This window comes from Artemia franciscana, chromosome 15, assembly GCF_032884065.1.
Source record: "Artemia franciscana chromosome 15, ASM3288406v1, whole genome shotgun sequence".
Classification (NCBI taxonomy): Eukaryota; Metazoa; Arthropoda; class Branchiopoda; order Anostraca; family Artemiidae; genus Artemia; species Artemia franciscana.
In genome coordinates, this window is record NC_088877.1 from 38,281,244 (window position 1) to 38,308,825 (window position 27,582).

Below are 27,582 nucleotides of genomic sequence, written 5' to 3' on the forward strand. Positions count from 1 at the left end.
ATTTGTTTCCTGTTTGTATTTCCTCCAATAAGTCATAGAGGCAAGATAGGAGTTTTAAAAGAAACCATCTAGTTAAAAATACTAATTTTTTCCATTAAAATATCAAAGGAAATGATTTATTTTAACTTAACCCATTTAAAGTCATTATCATTGGAAAAAATATGCAAGTTTAGAGAAAAGCAAGAGATCATACTAAAGAATTGTATTGTTGAATTTATTTTTTCTGAGAATCCTAATAGTATCTTTTATTTTGCATTGTATTTGTACAAGTAAGGATTTTTTTTTTAGATAATCTTGCTTTTACAAACACCAGTAATTACCATCTGAACTGGTGTTATTGTTCTTTCGCAAAATTGTTTCAGAAAGCAATTATCTCACTTTAGTACAAAAAGGAAGGGATTACAAGTGTTGTTAGACTCTTGTAATGTTGGGTCTTTTATCCCCACTGCTGTTAAACCCTCTTTTCCCCTAAAACCTTACCTTTAATTCCTGTTTACTTGATTTAGGCCAAAAGTTTAGCTTGTTTTACATAGTAATATATTTTTCATGAATCCGAAATTTCAAAATAGATGGTTTTTTCTTCTTAAGGATAAGTAATAAATATGATGATCCAAAAACTCTTCAATTTTTTCTGAAAATAGCCCCTTGAGCTCTATTTTCAATAAGATTTTTTTCAGTTTAAACTTTTGCTATTGTTACCCCTGCTGTGCAGTAAAAGTTAAATAGCTCATAAAATCCAAAAAATAATAGACAGAACCCAAATTTTAGGTGTCATTCTAAAAGTATTACTGTAGGAACTCTGAAAGAGCCTCTTTGCAATCATAAGTACAAAAAATTGGCTGGAACATCCAAGGGGGTATTCATTTGGTCTGAGTCATATAAACTATTTCATAACAAAAGAAAAAGAGTTGCTATTCCCATTTTTTGGAAATTTCAAATCTTAAGTCAAATACTGTCCTCTGTTAAAAATTTACAATGTTCTGTACCAAAGAAAGCTATTTACCTGTACTTACAGTAAAGTTTAGCTTTGGAATATTATTCCCTTCCAAGAATTTGGTTATTTTTTCTAAGGCATTTTCTTTATCCACCTAGGCTCAAAATATATTTATCTTTATGTAGCCTACATCAATGATAATAAATAGAATCATGTCTTGACTTGCTGAGCACATAAAAATCTAGCTAACCATTTTTTTTTTACCAAAAATGTCTACAGACCATGTTTTAATTCAAGACTGGCCAATTTTTCTCGTGATTGTGTCTGCATTAATAGTTTTGAGAAGGTATAGTCTCTTAACAATTCTGTGAGTCAGCTATATAATAAGACAACTTTCTTCTCTGATTAATTAAATAACCAAAAATATAATTATAAACCTTCTCAGCTTTTCCACTAAAAAAATTACTTGGTTTTTGTATAGTAGTTTTAATAAAATAGCTAAAATGTAATGATCATATTACAATAAGTAGGTATGAGTCTATAGCTGGCAGGTTAAATATAAGAGTCTTTAGTGGTGCAAAGACAAACTAAACTAGCTAATGTTGATTTAAGAATTTTTGCAAGTTTTAAATGCATATTGTTCAGCATTCAAAGAGACAGAATTATTACCAAGCTAGGTATATTTTAAATTGAAAAGGAATGTTAAAGCTTTGAAAGAAAAATACAAGCATTGAGTTGCTTTTTAATTTCTAATTGTAGAGTACTTTGTTAATTTTCACCTCTAGTGCCTATACAGTTTGTGATTTGGAATACTTATTTATATGTTTAAATCTATTTCAGCAAGTTTGTGTCATTCAAGGATTTAGTCACTATTTCTGAAATGGAGCAAAACGAATTTTGTTTAAAGTGGAAGAACTACCTGGATCTATTTCACAGAGCGTTTTTATCTCTATTAGACAGTGAACATTTTACAGATGTCACCCTATCATGTGACAGTCAAAGCGTCAAATGTCACAGACTTGTTCTTTCATCTTGTAGTTCCTACTTTGAAACACTTCTTCTAGGGATTTCACACCCTCATCCTATTATTATCCTAAAAGATGTGAAATTTCATGATCTGATAGCTTTGGTGAAATTTATGTATACAGGTGAAGTGAATGTTCCACAAGCTCAAGCTAGTTCATTAATAAAAGTGGCAGAAATGCTTAAAGTTAAAGGTCTTGCTTATCCCAATGAGACAGTTAACCAGATACAAAAACCTAGCTATCTTGTTCAACCTCAAAACAGAGTTGCTACAACCTCTGAAAGCAATTTCTTGGCTCAAGATTCTTCCAGTAATATAGAACTTCCTCTAGTAGATACCTCAAACCATAACTTGGTATACTGTCCTGCTAAAACTAGTTCCTCTGTTTATCAAAGAGATATTGCTGCATGTAACTCAGTGGTAAGTTTTTCTATTTTTTTTTTATTGAAGTTAAGTTTATTCAAAATCAAGTGACCAAAGTATGGCTTTATATATTATTTCTCTAAGGAAATAGGCTAGGTTGTAGCCAAAGGCTAACGTGACACATGTGTGTAATATTTAGACTGTGAATCTCCATCCCCACCTTGGAAATACCTTTGCCAAGAAATTTTGTAACTTAACAATTAAAAAGTACTAAGCACTAGGTTTTATTTTACTGTTAAGATTTTCTTCTTTGATCTAACTTTTTTTCTCACATTCTGTTTTTTTTTAGTTCAAAGTGCCAATAGGCTATCATTGTAATCCCAGATCTTTGCCAAAACTGCTTTATTTTTTTTCTTACAAGAAAATGATAGAAGAAATTAGTAGTATTTAAATCAAAGTCCTTAGATCTCTTTTTTGAATAAAATGAGCATTTATATATTGATTTAAGTGTCATTAATAGGTTTAATACATTATGGTTAAGTGAAGAAAAAATTTTCAAGTTTTTTTTCTCACAAGATAAACTTATGTTTACTGGGAAAAAAAAATTGCCAAAAGTCTTTATATATGATCTGTTTAAACTTTTTGCAGAAAACAAACAAATCCAGAACACTTGTTCAAAATAAATCCAATATAAAAACCCCTCTTCTTGTGCTCCTGATTTTTTAATTTAGCTAACCTTCATAAGTTTGCAGTGTCAACTCTTTGGAGACTGTCTTCAGTTCAGGAATTTATTATATTCTATAGTTCACTGGTGTGGCCTTTTTCCAATCCTGTTAGAGATATACCAGAAGATCTCTCCACCACATAGGCTAGAATTCCCAGGAAACTACATTTTCAGGTCATTGTTTCCCTTTGTTCATTTAAGATGGGAACTAGGCCTTAATTATTTTGTATACAGAGGCTCATGGCCATGTGTAACTTTTGTTGTTGTTATAATGTATTTTAAAAAGCTTTTTAATTTCACACCATTGAACATGCTAAGATAAGGATTAGACTAAATTATCTATTCATTTCTTTGTGGGGGGGGGGAATGCCAGCCCATTTATAGCTGACTTGTTTTTAAGTCAACTAGAATATAAATATATGATGGATAAGAATAATCCAATTAATTTAAAACATGCTTTGTCAAATAATAAAAGATATTTAGATGATATTTTGGTCTTAAATTGTAAGGATTTCATTGATATTTCTAAAAATATATATCCATCAGAGCTTATTCTTGAGCCTAGTCATGGCACTGGTCATGAAGATCATTTCTTAGATTTAAATATTAATATTTGTGATAATAATAAATTAAGTTTTAAAATGTATAATAAAACGGATGATTTTGAAGTGATTAGTTTCCCATTCCCTGAAAGTATTATACACTCAAATATCACATATTCAGCGTTTTTCTCACAGTTACTTCGTTATGCAAGGATTTGTAGTAATTATATTGATTTTAAAAATAGATGTAAAATTTTAAGTTAAAAATTGATATCAAGAGGTTTTTCTGCAAATAAATTAACTTGGCAATTTAAAAAATTTAGTTTTCATTATAACGAACTTTTAAATAAATATCAAAAGAATTATCTAGAAATACTTAAAGAAATTTTTAACTAATTTCGGAGGTTCGAGAAATATTGTCACAGCGCCATTCATTTTGAATTGTGTTTCTAATTGAGCGGATTTTCTAAAAAATTAGCCACATGGTAAAGATGAATTATATAATTGTTTAGTTCATTCAGGTTTTTTGCAATGTGTTAATATTTGTGATTTGGTAAAATTTATAATATTTAGTTTACCTATTGTTGCTAAAAGGAGGGATATATTAACAGGATAAGCTTGTTTTTGGTTTTACTTGGTTGTTTTACATTTGCTGTTTTTTTTTCATAGGCATGTATTTTGGGGGTGATACCTGACGCGGGGATGCCATGGATATTCTGTGGTAGCCACAACACTGTGCTGGGTAGAGAATTTAGAGTGGCGAAACCCTATATAGGCCAGTGTATTCTCCTGATGAGCCCTTATGTTGGGTGTTGCCTCTGAATTATTTGTCTATATTATTTTTTCTATTGTTTGGTAAATGACGACTTATACTTATTGACGACATGACTGCCTGTCCATGGATTATTATTTATGGTTGATTGTGTGTGGCTATGCTGTTTGACCTATGTGATTGTATGGATGAGTAGGGTTAAGGCCTCATTCAAGTGCTGGTCTATATTAATCACTAATTTAGGAAAACAGTCTTCCTTTTCTCCTTCTGTCTCTCTCTTTTTTTTTTTTTTTTTTTTGTGTGTTTGTGCTGTAGCATTGGTGATTTCTCTTTTCATTATCTATCAACAAGTGAAAATACACTATTTTTATACAAGTCAAAAAAATTCTGACAGTCCTATGTCAGCTGTGCCTCTCACCGAGACTATCGGTCTTGGCTTTATTCCAATTAGCCATGACTCAAGTTTTTCATCACAGTCCACCAGGTTGTTTTAATTCAAAACCAACAATGATAACAATTATGTTATCCTTTTTGATGTTAATTTTATTTGGATTTTTTTGAGCTAGTCAAAGACGAATTTGCTGTGGGTATTGACAAAGGATGGAGCTGTAGTCAGTTTGAAGATGAAGGAGAACATTTTCATTATGGCAATGAAAAAGTACGCAATTGTTTTCTTTTATTACTTTTTAGTTATTTTTAAAGCCCATGATTGATCATAGTGGTAGTTCTTTTTCGATCTTTAGATAAGCAAAAATAATAGGTAGGATTATTTTAAATGTTTATCTTCTTTGTAAATAAAAATTATTCTACTTTCCAAAAAAGTAAAAATTACATTTTATATTTACAAAATATTTATTTAGTGAAAAGCTATTTAGTTGTAGCTGCAAATAATCAAGATTGCTGAAGTACCCTTTTCAAGTGGGTTTTTCCAGTAGTTAAATCCCATAAGCCATGAACAATCTTAGTTGCCCACTTGTCTGCAAGTCCTGTGGACATAAAAAGTTTTTGAATACTGTTTTGGTCTCTAATACCCTTCAAATGGCACACAGAATTAATAGACTATCTGAGTTATCCTTAATAGATTTTAAATCTGCCTCAGTTTTAACATAGGGTGATAGACTATCATGAAAAAAGGAAAGTAATCTTTATTATACAACTCTGAAAAAGTTGTGTCTACCTTGCCTCTTAAGGCGACTATTTGTCTTGGCTTTACTCAAATTGGACTCACTTTGTCCCTGATCTTGATCACTTTGACCAAGTTTTTCACTACCAAGCATTACTTTTGACCAATTTATTACCTACACTACCCACAGCCTAGTAGGGAACAAACCACAAATCATGACAACCTAAAATTTATAAACGCTTTTTAAAAGAAAACTGGCAAGTTAGAAAAAAATGCCATTTTTGTTGGTTCCTGAATGGCAACTATCATCTAAATAAGTCTTAATAGTAAAATGTTGTTTGAAAACAAATTTAAAGGAAATTCAAACAGTAGCCTGAAAGCCTCTAAACATGTAATAGGATTAAATCAGAAATAAGACACCATAGGCATTTTAATGGCTAAAAACTCACAAACTCGTGGATTGAACAACAAGGAATATCACTTTTTGGCATGGGTAGCGTTGATGCGGGCTCTTTTGCATTTTTTTTTATTTTTCTTCGTCATTACTGGTGGGGTACTAGAACATTATAGAGGACTATTTAAGGAGTCATTGGAAAGAAAATTGCTATGTCTGGGTCCCCTTGTAATTACCAAAACATTATGCTTAAATTAAAACCAATTTTTTGACCAAAAAATTGCATCTTCGTATAAAAGAAAATGAATGGCATTATAATCACTGGTTACAACCATAAATGACATTGCAGTGGAACTATATGATGACACTTGTTGCAACTGGGGTTTGTTATCTAGTATTTCTAGCCAATCTAGTTAAAGAATTTTTCCTGTGATATATAATCACAGTATTAGTAAAATCACAGTATAATCATAGGTTGTATCATAGTAGTGGCTCATGGTTCATAGTGACCCAAAATTTAATTAATGTAGTTACAAAAAACTGGCAAATGAGGACAAAATCCCCATTTCTAGCTGATTCTTGAATAGTGATTAGTATCTAAATCAGTCTGAATAGTAAAATGTTATTTTGAGAACAAATTTAAGGGTTTACTGAAAAATAGTCGGAAACTTCTAAAAATGGTGTTTGGTTGAAACAATTACCTATAACAGAGATTCTCATCATTTTCCTCCCTCGTTAGCCAAGACTAAGTATTATGGTCTTGCCTCAAAAAAGTTAAATCGTTATGCTTGAACATGTATATTAGAATCTTGAATGGGTTTGCCTTCAGATTGACTCAGGGATAGCTCAAAGGACCAAGGCTAAGGGGAGGGGGGTGAGATCTCATCATTTAAACTACCCCTAGGTCAACTTATACAAAATGTGAAATTTCATTATAATTAGGCTTCTATGACTTATACTTATCTACAGAGACAAAGAAGAAGCTAAAACGGAATACATCATGCTTAACTACTGACAGCTATGTTTGTATTTGCCTGTTCTTCAAAGTGGACCACTGGAAAATCTTGTTTAAGTCAATGACATTGGTGAGGTTTTTTTTTCATATGCCAACAACATAAGGAATCGAGGCAAAAATCTATCGAGGCAGTTTTCAGAAAATTCTTAACAAACTTAAACCTGCTCAATGTTCCTTCGGCAGCAGAAACTGCAACAGTTGCTGTTTCAGCCAATTTTCCAATGTGATTGGCTTGCTTAAGCTGGTGTTGCCGGCAGTTTCCTTCACATATGACTTCTCTGAAGCAAGTAGCGCCGTGGCAAAACTGAACCAGAACTTCAAACTCTACTTGAAAAGCCCTAGAATCTGGAGTTTTTTCTTGGTTTGGGAAAACTGTTTTTACTCGCTCAATATCTGCAACTGAAACCCTTTTTTTTAAAGGAGTTCTAAAGTTATGATCAAAATGGCTGAAATTTGACACGGTAAGCTCTGAGATTATCTCCAATCATTGTTGTCAACCTTTCAAGTAGGATTCTAAAATATTGTCTATAGAACTGAAAACCTTGAGATCTCGACTTGACTCTGAGCTTGGCTGTCAAAACGAGATGGTGCAAGTCGCCAACGATGATGTCTGACGAAATCTTCTTCTGGATCGACTTCTCTCGTTCTGGAAAAGATTTGCAATGTCTATGAAATTTTTCACTTCATTTTCCGATATTCTTTCGAAAAGTTTCTTCATAGCTTCAATTATCTCGGTTGCGTCATTGAGATTTATCTTCTCTTCTTCAATTTTTTCTGTTGCCATCCTGAACTTGTACGTGATCTTTTTTTTCATAAATATGGGCCAAGCGATTGGCCTAAATTCGAAGCTTAGATTCCTTTCCAGAAGGCCGCTAGCTTGTGCCTTCGTCTTCACATCGATGCTCTTTATCTATTTTATTTCGCAAATGGCTGAGACTATTGCTTCAAACTAAGTAACTAATGCTTGTATTGTTCTAGCCCTTGTAGTTTACTGAGTCCGTGATAAGTTACGGAGATTAAGACTGTTTTCAATCAAAGAGAGTTTCCCTTTAAGAGTGACAAGATGCTTAGTAGATGAAGAGAGGAACACGTATATTTCGTCTAGGATGTTGAAAAGCTCAACCATCCAAAAAGATGAATAGCCACTATGCTTTGTAACAGTATTGAGTCTTTGGGCTTGTCAGGGAATATAGGGCACATGGCGATCAAGAAGTCCCGATATTTCATGCTTGGCTCCATTAAATTGACCAGACAGCACTTGCATAGTCATAAGACTGTAAACCTAGTTTAACCAGGGGAATTCCTCTCCTTGACAATGTTCTTATTATGCTTTCTGCCATACCCTGTCCGGTTTCGTCATTAGCCTTGCGAACATGTAATATTCTCTTTCTATGTGTCCCTTTTGTGCTGGTATTGCGGAGAAAGACTGGAGGCTAGCCAAGCCTTCTTTGTCTGGTTAAAATCACCAGCAATTATAAAAGCAAGACTGCTATCCCGGCTTCTAGGGTATCAACCGTTGTTTGGAGGTAGAAAACTAGGTCACGCCTGTTTTGTGCGCTTTCACGATAATATAAAGATGCTGTTATCACACATGAAAAATGACGAGAAAAGCCCGCGATTTTGCACATTATCCATATAAGCTCATGATCTGAATTTGTGGGTTCAGGTGGGAGTTTACACGAAAGGTCTTTCCTCACATAGATTCTTACACTGCCGCCGAGCCTCGGATATTCCGAGTACTTAGAAATGAGTTGTATCCAGCAATCCGTTCTGTAGCCTCATTAATGTTTTTCTCTTTTTTGTCATTGGTTTTACGACAAATAAAACTTTTAGCTCAAGGTTATTCATCAAAAAGTTCGTGGTAATGAACTGCAAGTAAGGAGTAAACAAGGCAAATAATTTTAAGCGGGTTGCTACTCCTAGTCTTATTATCGTGAATGTTTTATTTCTTTTTATTTGGTATGCAAGGTGTTGGTGCTAACTGTTTTTGTACAAATGAAAAACTGTTTTATCATTTTTCTCTCAACTTACGACGGCAAGTCTATAGACAATCTGACTATTCATATTTTTATTAATATTTACAATGTTAATATTGGTAATGATTTTTATTAACATTCTTATTGAAATTAGTTAACATGCTTATTGAATAAGATTATTTCAATAAGCTTTTGTTTGCTTAAAATTTTGCTTAAAGTGCGTACAAATAATAAAGAATAAGAATTTGAATAAATTCAAGATTAATTTAGTAAGCTTGTAACAGGCCTGTTCAAATCTATGTGCAAGTGTATTTGGCTCTTCAACTTGTTCAACCTTAAATTCTAAGTGTGTTATTTTACTCTACTTAACGTAAAGGGACGTTTTGTGTATACTGGGCCCTTAAAGCATTTTTTACCAAAAGAAAATGAATAAATAGCTGCAAAAGCACGCATATCTACGCATTCTCTATTGGATACCCCCTCCCCTTTCTGTGTATGAATGAATAAGTGTCTTTAATAAAATTAAGCACCTGCTTGATAAAACACTTCTGAGGTGAAAGGGAAACTTGTTTTAGTTCTTCTATGGATGCATTTGCCTCTTCCGTTTCTATGTTATAACCTTATAGTTTTAGGGCTGTGCTTTTCGATTTTTTTCTTTTATTTAATAATAGCAATTAAATTGACATCAATAATAACATAATTGACATTACTCAAATATGTGTGATTGTGTGTTTAAAATTCAAGTTTATCCCAGTTCTAAAATTTGTCCCTATTTCTGTATGTAATCTTTCTTCTTCTTTTTAAGTTCATTGGGAATAGGATCTTGGAAAATACAGAGAGAATGCCAAACACAAGCCTACATTTTTCAGGTTAGTCTTTCATCGTTTAATTAAAGAGTAAAGGAAAGCAATATGCACTGCTTGTTCTTTCCCTTTTATATATATTTATTTTGATTAGAATTAAAAAATAAGAGTAGCAACTTTTGCTTAAACCCAATAAATTCTTTTATGGATTAAATTTTAATCCTTTGGTCTCTTGATTAGAATAAAAAAACGATTAATGACTTTTGCTTAAGCCCAATAAATTCTTTTATGTAACCTAATCTTTTAATTAAACAGATTTCACTTAAAACGATTTTTTACTTAACCTTCTCACACGGTACCCAAAAAAACTGAGTTTCCAGAAGAATCAATATAACAATATTATTCATATTTTTGATAAGAATTTAGTGCACAATGTGGCCTAAGGCGGTTACGTTAAGCATTTATGGTTTATAAATTACAATCGTTAATAATTATAATAATAATATGCACTATGCGTCCTAAAAGGGATATTCTTTGTTTGAAAAAAAAAAAAAAATCATAACCATGTACTAATTTAGTGTCACTCAATAATAGATAGTCTGCTTTTTCAAATTTTGACACGTTTAATGGTTAAGGTGTTTTATAAAAGTTTTTCAAAGACAAATTAAAGAGCCTTATAAATTTGTGAAGAGTGGAAATAATGTCTGATAATAATACACATTTAAAACGAATATAAAGTGGTTAGTGAATAAATAGACCCCAGATCGACCGAAAATGAAAATTAATAGTTCCACAAAACACAAAAGATAACAGATACTGCTATGATCAAAAAATAATAACGAACAGGAATTATGTGTAATGACAAGCAAAGTTAAAAATAAACACTCATTAACTTCCAAAGTGTCTCAAATTTTTTTTTGATCAGTTTAATCAATGACCTCTATTTCATACCTTCTTAACTTTTATTTTATTGCTATCCACTTTCCTTAAATTCCTCTTATTTTCATATGGTATATCACTCAAATAATTCTAGTAGAAGTCCCTCGTTTCTGTTAAATGTTAAATACATTCATGAATATTCTTAGCTTTATTTTGTCTGTCTTCCCAAAGACTAAGGCCAGGGGTTGTCCTCGGGCTTCGAAAGTCTGAGGTCAGGTGTTGGAGTCCTGGTGTCGGTGGTTATTTGCTTTGGAATGGGGGTTAATTGTGCGACTCTGTAAGCTCAGCCAGAGTCGACCCAGCTCTAAATGGGGCGGAGGGGAATACAGGAAGCTTCGGATGATTTGCCCCAACCACGAATGGCTCTTTTAGCCAAAGGCATCAAATAAGGAGGTTCGTACCTGCGCAAGTCACACTATTGGTCAGCTTGCGAAAAAGTTTTTGTTCCCCCAAAGACACCATCAGTGACTTCACTAACTATTTCCCTAAATTTATACGTTCTGTCTCCTACTTTGCTAAATTTTTCACTCTCCAGTTTAATATTCAACCTATTCTGGAAAGTTTCTCTTGAATTCTTGTAGGGGAGTCTACCAATATCATAGCTTCCTAGAAAGCAGTTACCCATCCTAAGTTTTATCTTCAGGTTAATCCTTGCACAACTAGAGGGTTATATTTACTTTTAACATCGATAGCAGCGCTTTTGTATACCCTAGTGTATTGTATCGATCCTGTCAGTGTTCGATTTACAGTAACATAATAAGGTTAACTGTATTACCGTCATGTCAATTCCATGGTAAATTATCGGCCATTCTAAAATCAATTACTGAATTGGTTTTAATGCCTACAACATCGCAGCAGTCTGTAACCAGGACAGTTTTCTTTGCCTTCGAAAAAGTTATGTGTGCTAGGATGCCTTTCTGTCTGCTATGAGAACCGTCATTACTCTTTTCTTTTTCTAAGACAAATTTATCCATGCTAGGATACTATCTATCCTTTTTTGTACCAGCCTGGGTGGTAAAATCTTCTAATAAAATTACTATGTTTCCGCCTTTGACCCTTTTAATTTGTTTTGTCAGCTTTGGGCAAAATTCATTCGAGTCATTAGTATCTCCATTAGTTTGATTTACAAGGGTGCATACTGCTATGATTGATACCTTGAACTTTTTGGCCATAAATAATTTTGTAGTAAATAAATTGTGTATCCTCTAATGTTATGTTTCTAACCGTGGGATGTAAGTTTCTGAAATTCCTGTTAAATCCAGTTTGAAGTGTCTAAATTCGACTGTCAAAATGTCGATTTTTAATTACCTCAGTAGATCAGAATATATCTAAAGTAGATAAGAATATATCTTACGAAACTCAGCCCTTCTGCTATCTATTAAACTAAGTTATCAAGCACAGACATACTCTGCCGGGAGCAGGACGAGATTTAGGTCCTAGGGTGAGGCGTACTAAATTAGGCGAGTACTATTCAAGGCAGTGGCTTTATGAAGTCTATTATGGAGAATAATTCGTTAAATTATGGAGAAACTAGAATCAAAAAGTTTTTATTATGAATCGTTGATGGGCTCCAAGCTGGGCAGTGGCTTCTGACCCTCAATCCTGTGTGCAAAATGCATGTTAGTCATTTATAACAACTGCTTTCAGACACTCAATGACATTTCGAAATTTTTAGATATTCAGGTTTAAAGTTAAGTCGCTACAGATCAGTGAGTGAATTGCCTCCACAAACCGAATTCTTAAAATCGTCAAGCATCATTACAAGCTAAACTCTTAGAAATAAATTCATATATATATATATATATATATATATATATATATATATATATTTACAAAACCGTATGATTCGGAGTCTGTTCTAAATTTATAAAAAACATTAGTTTTAACTAAGCCAACGAGAAGTTATTAGTATGAACGTATTTGTTGAAACAAATTTGTTGAGAAAAGGCTGAAAGATCTGGCTTAGTTTCGCCACATATTTTAGTTGTCTTTAGAATCAAGGAAGTATTTTTTGGTTGTTTTTTTTAGCAGTTGACCATAGAAAACTACATGTTTAATTTGCTAATCCAATAAATCCAATTCATGTCTAATTTTTTTTCAATTTTTTTTTACTGTTAATTTTTATTTCTTATTTTAAAGCGCCATATAATGACTGTTTTTGGTTCTTCATAATTTCTAATAGCAGAAGGGACACCTTTGTGAGAGTTTTAATGTTATTTTCATTTATCTTTAGAGGTTGAAGAAACATTCCCTGATTTTAGTGAAGATATTTCATCGTTCAAACATGAAGATGTTGCTCCGGTGAATTCTCCTGACGTATCTAAAGAGTTTAATCGTAATTTAAAGCCTTCTGAGGTCGAATTGAATATTCGTGAGAATGAAAGTGAGTTTTCTAAGAGTATATTTCTCTTATTATTCAGTCCAAAACCTATTTGAATTGCCTGGAAAATGTATTAGAAAATGGTGAAGTTTTATTAAGATCCACTCTAAATCTAAGCTATATCGCGAGGATGCCATGTTGGCTATTGTCGTGGCAGATGAGTGTATTGTTTGGTCTCCAAGGGCATCACAATTAAAACATTTTTACCCTTCACTCCATCTTAAGTCTATTCATTCATTAATACGGCTATTTTCTACTATCATTTTTATAGTTACTATTAAATGCTGTATCGTAGAGTGAAGAATGTGAAAAATTATCCTTTTTACTCTGAAAGCAAAACAAAACACTTGACCGCCCGTTTTACGTGTATCTATTGAGTCAGGTTTTTCAATAATCATTGGGAATGTACAACTTTTTTTTATGGAACAGATATAAAACAGTATGAACATGTCGAAATTAAGTAAGAACAGTGATGTTTTTCAAATCAGAAGTACTTTTTGAGAATTTGCCAATAGTCAACTAAATGGGTAAATACAACAGAATAAGATAGCCTAATTGGTCTTTTAAGAATTAATATAAAAATATTTTTTCCACAAAACGAGTTTTCAAAGGGAAGTAAAGAGCTACACTAAGCCAAAACTGAGCAGGAGTGAAGTCAATAACCTTCCAAGCGTAAAACTACCACAAATCACTGTCAATAAATAAATAAAACTCAAAATGAACTGAATTTACAATAAATAACCTACTCAAACTTAGTCAAGCGAACAAAACCTAGTCAAGCGAGCAAAAATTATTATGAGTATGACTGACAACCCCCAGACCTTAATTTGCACTTTACTAAACAAAAAAGAAAACGAAACAAAAATCGGTTTTGAGTTTATTTATTTATCGTGCTTTTTGGTAGTTTCACGCTTGGAATGTTATTTGACTTTATTTCTGCTCATTTTTGGTTTAACTGAGCTTTTTACCTTTCTTAGAAAAACTTATTTTGTGGAAGAGTTTTTTAAATTAATGTGTTCTTTTTCAATTGACATTTTCTTTCATGGTAAAAAACAATATTTTATATATTTTCGGTTTTCTTTTATATAAGAATCAATAGTTTGGCTTGATATTTGTATGTCAGAGAAACTCTTTCAGCAATTTTTAATCCTGACGAAAATATTATGTTCAATTTAAGTTTTTACATCTGAAGTTGACCATAAAAATCTAAACTTAATATCATTAACAAAAAATTATATGTATGCTCTTTAAAAACCTGGATACTCTTACACTCTTTTGACTTATTTAAATTGTAAGAGCAAAAGTAGTAATAGTAGTAGCCCCGAAAGTTTCAACTTAATATCCCTAATCGTTCTCGATATATTGCTCAGGTTTCATATTGGTAGCTATGGACACAGTTACTTTTGAATTAGTTTTAAAGTTACATTTAGTTTTGAAACATATTAGGTCAATTGCATAACTGGGGGGGGGGTGTTGACATACCCAGTATCCATAGAGACACACTTGCTTGACTATTCTATCATGCTGAACAAAACGGATGCCTCAAAATTTTGACGGAATATGTTTAGAAAACGAATGGCCTTAGTATTAGGGCTGCTTGCCCTCCAATCTCTTTTAATCTTAAAAAGGGTACTAGAGCTTCTAATCTTGAACCAAATTAGCTCCTTTAAAAGCTTCAAAATTTCTAGCTATTATAGAGGGGCGCTGCCTGTGATATTGCCTATATGGGCCTTTTAAAAATCTGGATGCATATAGTTTTTACTTTTATTTGAAACTCCCCGTAAACGTTACCTAAAAGTTTCACCTTAATACCCTTAGCGTCTTTAGTTATTGTAACTGTAGTGTTGGTATTAATAGTATACACATTGTGCCTTCTGGCTTGTTCAAAAGCCACCACAACATAATTTTAAAGGTCTAACTTAATAATGTAAGTTGTTCTTTAGGTTTTGCTTTGTCTCCTTTCTGAAAATCTACATGCTCATAGTTCGTTTTGATTTACTTTAACATCAGCCTAATTCTTCCTTAAAAGTTTCACCTTAATACTTGTAGCATGGGTACTAGTAATAGTGGTATTAGTAGCAGTGAGTGCATAGCTCCTTTGGTTTTTATGGCATTTGGTATTTACCAAGTGACATATAGCAACCACAAATTCTGTCGGTCTGTCTGTCTATCTGTCGGTCCTGGTTTTGCTAGTTTAAGCAATTCCAGATAAGCTAGGACGATGAAATCTGGCAGACGTATCAGGGAAGAGACAAGATTAAATTAGAAATAGTCGTTTCCCCGATTCGACCATCTGGGAGAGGGAGTGAGGGACGGTTAATTCGGAAAAACTAGAAAAAATTAGGTATTTTTAACTTACGTACGGGTAATCGGATCTTAATGAAATTTGATATTTAAAAGGATATCATCTGTCAGAGCTTTTATTTTAATCCGATGGCATTGGGGGAGTTGGAGGGGGAAACCTAAAATCTTAGTAAACGCTTAGAGTGGAGGGATCGGGATGAAACTTCGTGGGAAAAATAAGCGTAAATTCTAGATATGTGATTGATATAACCAGAACGGATCCAATCTCATTGGGGGGGGGGGGGGGGATTATTTCTGAAAATTTAGAAAAAATTAGTTATTTTTAACTTACGAAGGAGTTACCAGATCTTACTGAAATTTCATATTTAGAAGGTCCTCGTAACTCAGATCTCTTATCTTAAATCTCGACAGGATCTAGTGTAATTGGAGGGAGTTGGGGGGTGGTGGAAATCTTGGAAAACGCTTAGAGTGGAGAGGTCAGGATGAAACTTGGTGTAAAGAATAAGCACAAGTCCAAGATACGTGACTGACACAACCGAACCGGATCCGCTCTATTTGGGGGAGGGGGTAATTCAGAAAAATTAGAAAAAATAAGGCATTTGTAACTTACGAACAAGTGATCAGATCTTAAAAAATTGATATTCTGAAGGATCTTGTGCTTCAGAGCTCTTATTTTAAATCCTGACCAGATCCGGGTACATAGGGGGTTGGAGGGGAAATAGAAATCTTGGAAAACACTTAGAGTGGAGAGATCAGGGTGATACTTGATGGGAAGAATAAGCAAAAGGTCTCGATACATGATTGGCATAATCGGAACGGATTCGCTCTCTTTGGGGGAGTTGGGGATTGCGAGTGTTTTGGCGATTTCGTTGCTTCTGGACGTGATAGGATGATGAAAATTGGTAGGCGTGTCAGGGACCTGCACAAATCGACTTGATAACAGTCGTTTCCCCGATTCGACCATTTGGGAGGGGGGCTGGAGGGAGAGGAAAAATTTAAAAAAAAGTATTTTTAACTTATGATTGGGTTATTGGATCTTAATGAATTTTGATTTTTAGGAGGACTTCGTTTCTCAGAACTCTTATTTTAAATTCTAACCATATCTGGTGATATTGGGGGAGTTGGAGGGGGAAACGGGAAATATTGGAAAACGCTTAGAGTGGAGAGATCGGAATGAAACTTGGTGGTAAGAATAATCAAAAGTCCTAGATACGTGATTGATATAACCTGGCTGAATACGCTCTCTTTGGGGGATTTGGGGGGGGGGGGTGTTAATTCGGAAAATTGGAAAAATTGACGTATTTTTAACTGAAGAACGGGTGACCGGATCTGAATGAAATTTGATAATTTCAAGAAGGAAATCATGTCTCAGAGCTCTTATCTTAAATCCCGACCATATCTGGTGGTATTAGGGGGATTTGGAGGGGGAAACCGGAATCTTGGAAAACGCTTAGAGTGGAGAGATAGATGAAACTTGGTGGGTAGAATAAGCAAATGCCGTAGATATATGATTGACGTTACGGGTCTGGATCTGCTCTCTTTGGGGGAGTTACGGGGTCTAGTGTCTTGGCGAGTTCGGTGCTTCTTGACGTGCTAGGACGATGAAAATTGGTAGGCGTGTCAGGGACCTCCACAAATTGACTTGATAAAGTCTCTTTCGTTTCGACCATCTGGGGGAGGGGATTGAAGGGAGAGGAAAATTAGAAAAACGAGGTATTTTTAACTTACGAGTGGGTGATCGGATCTTAATGAATTTTGATATTAAGAAGGACCTCGTGTCTTAGAGCTCTTATTTTAAATTCCGACCGGCATTAAGCCTCTGATTTTCCTTTTAAATCAATCTATTGATTCTTAGAATTTTGCTAGAGCTCATGCCATATGAGCTCTTGGCTCTTCCAAACTCGTCACAAGTGCCATATGAGCTCTTAGCTCTTGTCTTTAATATCCCCTTCAACACACCCAGAAATTTTCAACTTAACATCATCAACCTTTCTTGAAACATTTCTAATACGCCCTCTTGAGAACATACTTGGGCATAGTGTGTTTCCATAGTGCTGGTTGCCCTCCATTCACATCCGACTCCTAGAAAAGGCACTAAAAATTCCGAAATTCAATAAATGAGCCTCACTTGGTCCGAAGTGTATGTGACCATCTATTCCATAAAAACCTTACATGCTTCGAGGCCTGGATTGAAACGCTTGCCCGTTTGCTCTGGGGGTTTGGGTCTACTCTGAAGACATTGTTATATGGTCTTTGGACTATTTTGGACATCTCGCTATTTTGATCGGTTGGGTTTGTGGAAAAGAGGATGTTGGGGGGGGGGGCGGTTGCTGCCCTCCAATCACTTTACTCTTAAGAATCGCACTAGAACTTCTGATTTTCAGTCCAATGAGCCCTATCTGAGTTTATACGATCACGCTTTCCGTTAAAACCTTATAGACTCCGGGGCATAACTTAAAAATCATGCCTTATGACTCTGGGGGGTGGGGATGTCAACCGAAAAATTCTTGTTATTTGATCTTTGGACCTTTTTTCTATCAATTGGCTATCTCAAAATTTCTATCGCATGGATTTTGGGAAAATACAACGCGAGTGCGTGGGGGATGGTTGCTGTCCTCTCATCAATTTGACTCTTAAAAAGGGTACTAGAACTTCTGATTTCCAATCCAATTAGCCCCACCCAAAGCTTGTGTGACTATCTTTTCCATAAAAACCTTTTATGCCCGCGGGATATGAATTATAACCCTTGTGGCGAGTGCTGGGGGGGGGGGTAGTAATCCTTAAAGACATAATTTTCGGACCTCTAAACTGCGCTGAACAAAATGATGAGATATATTTGGGGAAAAGATGAGAGTGGGGTGGGGCTAGTTGCCCTTCAATTACTTTTGACTAGTAAAAAGGGCACTAGAGCTTTTAATTTGCAGTATAATAAGTCTCTTTCGAAGTTTCTAGGACAACTCCTTCTATGCGAAGTACCCTAGCATAAACCCCCCCCCCCCCCCAAAAAAAAAAAAATACATTATGCTCTTTACTTAGTCACCGCTGTTGCACTGCGTGTGATATTCCCCTGTGAGTAAGTCAATTGGTAAATAATTTGAATTGTTCAATCTCAAAGTATTTTAATAATCAACATATTAACGCATAGCTTAGATAATTAACTGTTCATATAACTGTTTAACTAATTAACTGTGATATATAAATTTATTATGTGAATACAAGAGATCCTACCAAGCTGGGTGTACTAGAAATCAGAAGAAGCTTAAGGTTTTAGTAATTTAACCAGCCACGCCCTAACCATGAGAAAATACCAGCTATCTTCGTCACATTACATCTTCATCAATTTGCTACGTGATCTTCGATGCTCGGTATTCATTCCTGGGGGGGGGGGAGGGTCATTCTGAGATGGTAGATTTCTAAGTTAGTAAAATGGCCCTAAGCTGAGATTAAAACGGGGATGAGATAGAAAAGCCAAAATACCTTTTGGAGATACCTTAGGCTACTATTTGAGACACAGAACTGTCATTAGCCTTTGTCTAAAGATTAGTAGGGCGTATCAAATGCTATCTAACTTGAACAAACTTTGGAATTTATTTTACGTTAGTAGAAGTTCAAAAAAATGCCACTGGATGTATTATATGTTTTCGTCTATTGCTGAAAGTTTATTCTCATAATTCTTCCAGTTTCCAAGATACTAATTCCAAATTTCTTTGCAATTTTTTTGAAGTTTTAGGAAATTTTTTAAAAGTTATTTCCGAATAAAAGATATATCTTTTAGGTAGAGTGACATACAAACATTTGACGAACTTGAAGAGGACATAGTGTTTTTCGTTTTACTTCAACACTATGAAAGTTCCAACGTAATACCCCCAGCTTTTCCTGTAATATCTAACATGCTAATCTTATCTTATCTAACATGCTATCTTTTGATTTGGTTTCATATATATTAATAGTAATAATTTATTTGTAACCCATTATCCGAGGCAACGCTATAGCGTTGCTTATATTAAAGGCTACACGGCTCCGATGTTTTAGTTTTTTCCCAGAGGCACTTTATATGGAAGGGTTTGCCGTATAAACTTCAGAGGGGGGCTCATTCAACTGGAAATCAGAAGTTCTATTGCTCCTTTGAAGAGTTGGAAGTGATAGAAGGGCAACTTGCCCCCCCCCCCACGCCCTTCTTTCCAAAATACGTCCGATAAAAATTTGGAAATAGCCATTTCTTTAAGAATAGTTTAAAGATCGTATAACAAAATTTATAACATGTCATATAACACAACCTCCCAGGGCTCGGGGTAGGCGTTGTATGTTGCGCCCTGGGGGCATATACGGTTCTCATAGATTTTTTTTTATTGTTTTTAAAAAGTAATGTTGTGAGAAAGAGTCAGACTTTAGCGTAAAGAGTGAGGCGCTGAGAAGGGAACAACACCTTTCATATACGGAATAATTTCTGTTCGTTTTAAGTTTAAATGTCTCTCCCCACTTGCAGTTGAAAAAAACTTGTTTTTGTATTTAGTTTTAAGGAAAGCGCCGTATTTACCCATAATAGAAGTTTAATGTGATGTGGGCATCTTTAGGGAAAACACAGGTACAAAGAAGATGGTAAGTCCCATTAGTAGAAGATAATAAAACACTAAGAATAATAAAACATAGAGTCTAATTAGCATTATTACAGTCACTTATTGTATTCCATATCAATTTCTGGAGTGGGGGAGCAAGTGACAAATCTTCTGTAGTATCAGTGTTCCAATTAAGTGACAGGTGGTCATAGTCCCTTTCTTTTTCATCAACTTGGACTGTAGTAGTAAAGAGTGAAGGGGAGTATACACAGTGATCCAGATCCGAAACTGAGCTACTGTTGTGGAAGTAGTAAACAGTTTTGTAAGCATTGGACAACTTATAGAACTTATAGCTCTTAGTTCGAAGGCTCTGATTAAGTATCTCATATGCATAGGCATAGTGATAGGAACTTTCTATCATTTTGAGCAAAATAATCATGTCTAAAATTTTGCTTGGATGTTTTTTTACGGAAAGCAACCAAGAGGGGCAGTCGGTTGACAACCCTATCTCCTTTGGCTCTTAACAAGGACACTCGAAATTTTTCTCTGTTTTAATTAGCCACCTCCGAAGTATCAACCATAATCTCTTCCATACGAAGGATCCTGGGAAAAATGCACAGAACCTGAAAACTTACGGTACTATTGTGCGGGATATTATTGTCAGCTCTCGTGACTAACGTAAAATAAAAAGAACTTTTGTTGAATTTATTTAGTAAGCTTTACTGTTGATTTTCTTGTATGTAAGTTTTACTTATATTATGCTTTAGAAGGTGAAGACACTTTAACAAGTCACAGTGAGGAGGTCGTTGGCGTTGCAAAACTTCTTTTGTTTCCTGAACGTGAAGATGATCCTTTGGATAATTTTCCTGGATTTTCAGGACCTTTTAAACTTCAACCTGACAGCCAAGAATCAGGTGCCACATCTTTCGATAGTCAAGGTACATATCTTTTTTTGTTTTGTTTTTTTAGAGGATCAAATATATTGGATTATGGGATTAAAAAAAAATTGAGACGGACAAGTGGAAAAAATCTATAAAATTAGACTAATCTAAGGATGGTATTTTTTTTCTCTCGTCCCATTGTTCTAAATGCTAAACATTTTTTTTTTATCTAGAAGGAAATTCATCACTTGAAAGAGTTTTTGTGAAGATAGTTTCCTAATAGCAAGAACATAAAGCTGAGAACTATAGGCCTTTTTTCGAATTTTTTACCGGACTAAAAACATGCATAGGGAGTCTAATAAAAACGTATAAAATACCTGTTATTTGCAGCTACATTGTAACTATAAATCCTTTTAATAAGACAGGATAACTGCAGACGCGTTAGATAAGACAAAACTGTTCACACTAGAACTGCAGTTCTGTGATGCCAATTTGTGCTCCCACTATTTTAGAAAAAGCATGCGCTTGCTTGTCTGCGGTACCTCGTGATCACACAGGAGCACATCAAAAACATACAAACGATTTCAGGCGGTAGTTTGAACATGCTCTGTGTTTCCGTATCCTTATATGGTATACCAGACAAACCCCATTAAAGTGATCAGCGCTGTTTAAGAGAATAACACTGTTGCGGCTAAGACAGGAAATGTGGTTAGCAGCTGTATTTGTATTAAATCAGGAGTTAAGCAGGGTTCTGTTCTATCCCCCTTTATATGGCTCATATTGATGAATTTTGTCTTAAGCAGCACAGGAAAGACAATGGGAAAGCACGGAATCAACTGGGGAGGAAAAACTTTCCCGGACTTAGATTATGCTAATGATTTAATATCCTAGATGAAAGTGTGAGCAAAATGAATGATCTTTTAGAGGTTTTGCGACTTCAGGGTGCTAGAATAATTTTTAAAATTAATGTTGAGAAGATCAAGTCGCTAAGTCTAGGAACAAGTGAAAATAGAAAGATTTTGTTTGATATCGAAAAGATTCATCAGGTGGACAGCTTCACTTACCTTGGTTTTATTATTAGTGAAGATGGTGGAAGCAGTGTAGATGTTAAAAGTAAAATAGCAAGGCTCATAGTATTTTTTTACAGTAAAAAAAAGTTTGGAAGAGTAGGAAGATAAGTCTGCAAGCCAAGATTAGAACACTGGAAGCTACAGCAATGATAGTGGTCAAATATGGTTCTGAAAGTATTGGAACCCTGATAAGCGGATGAAGATTTGCTGGATATTTTTCAGAGAAATACCTACGGATTGTTCTTTGTACCTGGTTTACTGACCGCATTTCAAACAGTAGGCTCTACGGATAGTTTTTTCAATTCTGCTTTCTAGGGCTATCATGAGAGAAGGGTTGAGATAGCTAGGTCACGCTCTACCGATGAAGGATTATAGATTTTGGAAGATTGTCCTTTTTGGCCAACCGTCTAGGGCTAAATAAAAAAGCATGTCCGGACTGGGGTGGTAGAAGTATTTATATTTTAACTTAAACAAGAAATTATACATTTTGTTGATTTATGGAAGAATTTTAATTTGTCAAAATAAGATGTAATTTTTTCTTGCTAAGTTTTTTTTTTTAATGAAAATATTGTTGTGCCTTCCGTGAATATTTCTTCCAGAGCCGTACTTAAGGAGCCAAAAAACCACATTTGGCTTTTGAGTCGCACATTGCCAGTGCTCTAGACGGTTGGCCTAAAACTACTATCTTTGGGAAACTGGTTTTCAAACCACAGTTTTGCAATTGGTCCATTGTGTTGTAATAATAAATGAAAGGGTGTTTTGTGTATGGTTTCAAATAAATTTCGGGCTACTACTATAACTATTTCTGTTCTTATACCTTTAATAAATCAAATTTTTTCTTTTTGTGTATCTAGGTTGTCAAAGAGCATGGATAGAATGTTTTGAAATGGTATTAAGTTTTAATTTTCATGTCGTTTTGAAAAGCTATAAAATTAAACGATATCCTATTATTAGTGTCAGGATTAAAAATTGTTGAAAAAGTTTTTCCAACATACAAATAGTTAGCCAAACTATGAATTCTTATAGAAAAAGAAGATATAAAAAGGTATAGAAAGAAGATATAGTTTTTTCATAAAAAAGACTAGGTCAATAAAAAACTATCTGAAGTTAATTTAAAAACTTTTTTTAAAGAAGAATAAAGAATAAGAACTAAATATCCATGAGACCATCGCATAAAACGCATCGAGTTTAAACTAAAAATGAGTAGAAATAAACTAAAAAAAAAATCTTCCAAGCGTAAAACTAGCACAAATCACCATCAATAAATAAATAAAACCCAAAACGAACAGAAATTACAATAAATAACCGAGTCAAACTTAAAACTAGCAAAAATTAACATTAGTAGTGCTGGCAATCCCTGTGCTTGCTCAAGACCAGGACATAACTTGCATTTTAGTGACTTCAATCTCAATCTTTGAAAGTTAACGATTACTAATGGGTAGTCTCCAGAGTATTTGATTATAAAACTGCCTATAAGCTAACACTTTACTCATATGATGGTGTCACGGCTAACCCTATTAATAATATCATTATAAGCCAAAGACTGGTGGGATCGATACAAGATAATGAAGTATATAGGAATGATATTATTACATACATGATGGTATATTATCAAGTTACAATTGTCTCTAACAGTTTGTTAGCTTTAAAACCACGTTTTTGGCTGCTGATCGGTGTATCGCTTACTATTTTGTTTATATAAAATAATGAACTTCCAATTATGAGCTTTAAAAATCACGTGTCCCGACCGCTGATCTGTTATTTTTCCTATGTGTGATATAATCAAGTTCCAACTGCTTCCAATAAGTTACAAGCTTTAAAAATCCCGTGTTCTGTCTGCTGATCAACTTTTCTTTGTGCAAACTGCTGATTGGCTGTTCAGTTATTTATGTATATAATATAATTAAGTTCCGACTGCTTTCTACAGTCTTGACACCTGAAACTGTTTATCATCATTACTCTAGGGTATGGGATTGAGGATTTCGTATTATAGCGTTATAAGGTTTTTTCCATCTCATATATTTTGTATTATTGTAGGAGTTGCAGATAAATCATCAAGCAATACCAATGCACTTACGCAAGCTTCGAATTCTATTATTGGATTGCATAGAAAAAAGTGCAGAAAAGTCTATGAATGTAATATATGTGATAAAAGATTTCCCTTCCATTCACAATTAGAAAGACATCAAAGAATTCATACGGGAAAAAAAGGGTTTAAGTGCAATGTGTGCAGGAAGAGCTTTTCTCGATCATCGGATTTGAATAGACATGAAAGACTGCACACAGGTGATAAACCGTTTAAATGTGATATTTGCAAAAAGTGTTTTTCTCAATCGAGCAATTTGAATTCGCACCTGCGAGTGCATACAGGCGAGAAACCGTTTCAATGTGATGTGTGCAAAAAGTGTTTTACTCAAGCGAGCGGTTTAAATCTGCACCAAAGAGTGCATACGGGTGAGAAACCGTTTAAATGTGATGTGTGCAAGAAGTGTTTTTCTCGATCAAGCTGTTTGAATAAGCACCAAAGAATGCATACAGGCGAGAAACCGTTTTGATGTGATTTATGTAAGAAAATCTTTTCTCAGTTAACGCATTTGTTTGGACATCGAATATTGCATACAGGGAAAAAATGTTTTAATGTGATGATGTAGGATGAAATTTTCTCAATCAGACAATTTTAATAATGATAATATTAGTAATAATAATTTTATTTTTGCCCGGTCATGCAAAAAGAGGGAAAGTGGAGCAATACAAAAGAAGGAAAGGATAAAACTAGAACACTCTACATCAAAGAACAAAATTAAGTTATAACTTTACCAACGCTTTTTATTCTGTCGTTATACAATTTTTCCAACGCCTTTTATTCTGCACTAGTCTCAGTAGAAGGCACAATGATAATTGGGTCCATCATATTTTGAAATCTTATAACAAATGTGTTTTTCTCGTACAGAGGTATAGAAGCAAAAACTTGAGGTATTTGCACTGAACAGATCGGAGTTTTAGTCTGTCAGTTTGTGTGAGCTAATCCCATAGCGGAGATACATAAGGCAGGTGAGGGAGAGCAACCGCTCAGTGAAGCTTTAAAAGAATCTTCCTGTTTAAGCTAGATTTCAGAGAGACAAGCTTCCCGTAACTTAAACGAATACTCTTGGTTATTTTCTCGATTAGTAGTAAACGAGAATTTTTGACATCACGACCGTGCGTTATTCCCAGGTATTTCACGGTATTTCCAGAGAAAATTTTTATTTGTTCAACCGTCACATAAGTAGGGCCACTGCTTTGCTGCTTGCATGATGAGGGACAAAATTCCACAAACCCTGTCTTTAGTGCCTTGACCCTTAGACCAATGCTTTTGTAACCAGTATTCAGGTGGTCAATATTTTCTCGTATAGAAGTTAGGTTGCAGCTTAACAACAGCAGGTTGTCAGCATACGAAAGTAGGCTGAGGTCACATAGATTGATGCTGAATCCTCCAGCAACGTTTTTGTAAGTCCGGATGTCAAGGTGTTAAACAGTATGGGGCTTAATACAGATCCTTGACAAAAACCCCGAACAAGTCTAATCGGTCTGCTCAGGTGATCCCCTGTCAGTCTAACTTTTACAAAACTGCCTGAGCACCAGAAAGATGAGAGTGCTACGACATGATCATTCACACCATACTCGAGTAATTTCAGGAACACCTGAGACTGCACAACTGAATGGAATGCGTTTGAGATGTCTACGCTGCACATAAAGAGTGAGGATCCCATTTTTGTGGGCTTTGTCAATAGCTTTCTTTAAAAGCCTATATGCGACCGCCCAAATAAGGTTTCGATGGAATCCGAACTGACGATAATCCAATCTACACTTTCCCGATATTTCTGGAAGAAGAAGTAGCCCGAGGACCTTACTGAGAACACTTGAAACGGTAATTTGTCCATATTCTGTGCACTGATTTTGGTTTTTTCCCTTTTTTGGGGATATTTGACAGAACACCAGCACAAAATGAGCTGGGGACCACACCACAATCGACACACATCTGGAACAGAAGAGTGATATGTTTAAACAAGAGGTCAGTGCCATGCCTTGGGTTACCCGGACAAATACAATCAAGACCAGGTGCCTTTCCACGTTTTAATTTACAAACTGTTTTAGCTACAGTAGAACTCTTATGCCTCTTGTCTTTCTTTGCAATAGTTCCTTCTCACATTTCCGATATACGGTAATAACCACTTTTTCAGCCAAATAATGGGTTTACCCATGGGCACGATCGTTTCACCATTCTTGGCAACTTTTTATGTGGAATTTAGTGAAACTTCTACTGTGGAAAATTTTTATCTGAAACACCGGTTCTGGGCCGGTGTGTGGATGATGTTATTTCTGTGTGGGATCATGGATATGAGTCACTTAATTCCTTCTTGATTCATCTAAACACTTTGGATTCTAACCTTTAGTTCACTTTAGAAATAGAAGATGACCATAAACTTCCTTTTCTAGATGCATTAATTTTCAATAAGTCTCCTAGACTTGAATTTTCTATTTATAGGAAGCCTACGCATAATGATAGGTATTTACATTTTTACTCCAACCACTCTCCCTCCATAAAAAGAAGAGTAGTTATTTCTTAGGTTGACCGAGTTATAAAAATACAATCAAAGCCTCACATAGTCTCTTAATTGAACTATATTAAGGATATTTTATTTTGCAATTGATACCCCATAAATTCACTTGATACCATTATAAAGAAAAGATAAAAAAAGGCAGAAAAGAGGTCATCAAGTCCTAACAGATATCATCGCATTGATGGATGAGAAGAAACTTTTCACTATTCTACCCTACATTCCAAAACTGAGTGATTCACTAAAAAGAATCCTTAAAAAACATAAACTTAATGTCACCTTTAAACATTCAAATAAAATACAGAGCTTTTTCAACAGTAGCAAATATAAAACCAGCTCCATTCTGGGTAGTGGTGTTTATAGAATTCCCTATTCTTGTGGCTGTTTTTATATTGGAAGAACCCAACAGCAATTAGGGGAGAGATTATCAGAACACAGGTCCTCAATAGACAAGGCCATGAGGCCACGCCAAAGGCCTGAGATTTTTTATTCCGCCTTGGCTCAATATTTGTGCGATAGGCCGTACGATTTTGTCTTATTTGACTGCACCTCAATTATTGCCCCCGATAAAGGTCTCATGTAAGTTTCAGGGAAACAGTTGAGGTAAAGAAAAAAAGTACATACGCGAAAAGGTAGCTCTCAATAGAGACACGGGAGAAACTTCTCTAAGTCCTATTTATGACAAAATTGTAAATTGTGATCGTTTTTGTATAAATCCACAAATTTTTGTTGCATAATCAAGTAAAATATCTGATAATAATCTACCTGGAAACAGATTAGCCTTTAATAGTGTTGTAAGTAAGATGAAATTGTGAAATGTCATTTAGACCTTTGGTTTTTATTCAGTTACCCTATCACCGTTACTGAGAATGGGTCATCATCTTTTAGTTTTGTGTTTTTTTTTGTTTTTAAGATTTGTTTTTTTATATGCTTATCACTTTATTCTGCACTGAGGAAGGTCAAGCGGAGGTATATACGTAATTTTCAATTTTTTCACTGGCCGTCAATTGTCCTCGTTCCTTTTTTCTTTGCAATTTTGTGTTTTATCATGATTAGCCAGTGTGGTCTCAGAAGTTATTTACGAATTTTTAATTCTAAGCTAAAATATTTTAGTTGAATCTCACCTTCAATTCTTAAGCCCAATTCCTCCCTCACCATATACTTAAAAATATTTTTAGTAAAAT

The 27,582-nt window shown here is 34.5% G+C and overlaps 1 protein-coding gene across 7 annotated transcripts in view; it reads left to right on the forward strand.

Annotated features, from left to right (window-relative positions):
- The window catches only part of LOC136036440 (zinc finger and SCAN domain-containing protein 20-like), a 113,145-nt gene extending 86,116 nt beyond the window's left edge, over nt 1-27,029 (forward strand). For 3 of the 7 annotated variants that reach the window (XM_065718680.1, XM_065718682.1, XM_065718681.1), the window contains exons 3-8: nt 1,775-2,378; nt 4,922-5,017; nt 9,673-9,736; nt 12,843-12,992; nt 20,617-20,787; nt 23,838-27,029. In XM_065718680.1, coding sequence (XP_065574752.1) covers nt 1,815-2,378; nt 4,922-5,017; nt 9,673-9,736; nt 12,843-12,992; nt 20,617-20,787; nt 23,838-24,355 — 1,563 coding nt within the window. In that variant the 5' untranslated portion in view covers nt 1,775-1,814 and the 3' untranslated portion in view covers nt 24,356-27,029. The remainder of the gene's footprint in view (nt 1-1,774; nt 2,379-4,921; nt 5,018-9,672; nt 9,737-12,842; nt 12,993-20,616; nt 20,788-23,837) is intronic. The other 4 variants (XM_065718678.1, XM_065718677.1, XM_065718676.1 and 1 more) reach the window with 2 other exon arrangements.
- The last annotated feature ends 553 nt before the right edge of the window (nt 27,030-27,582 follow it).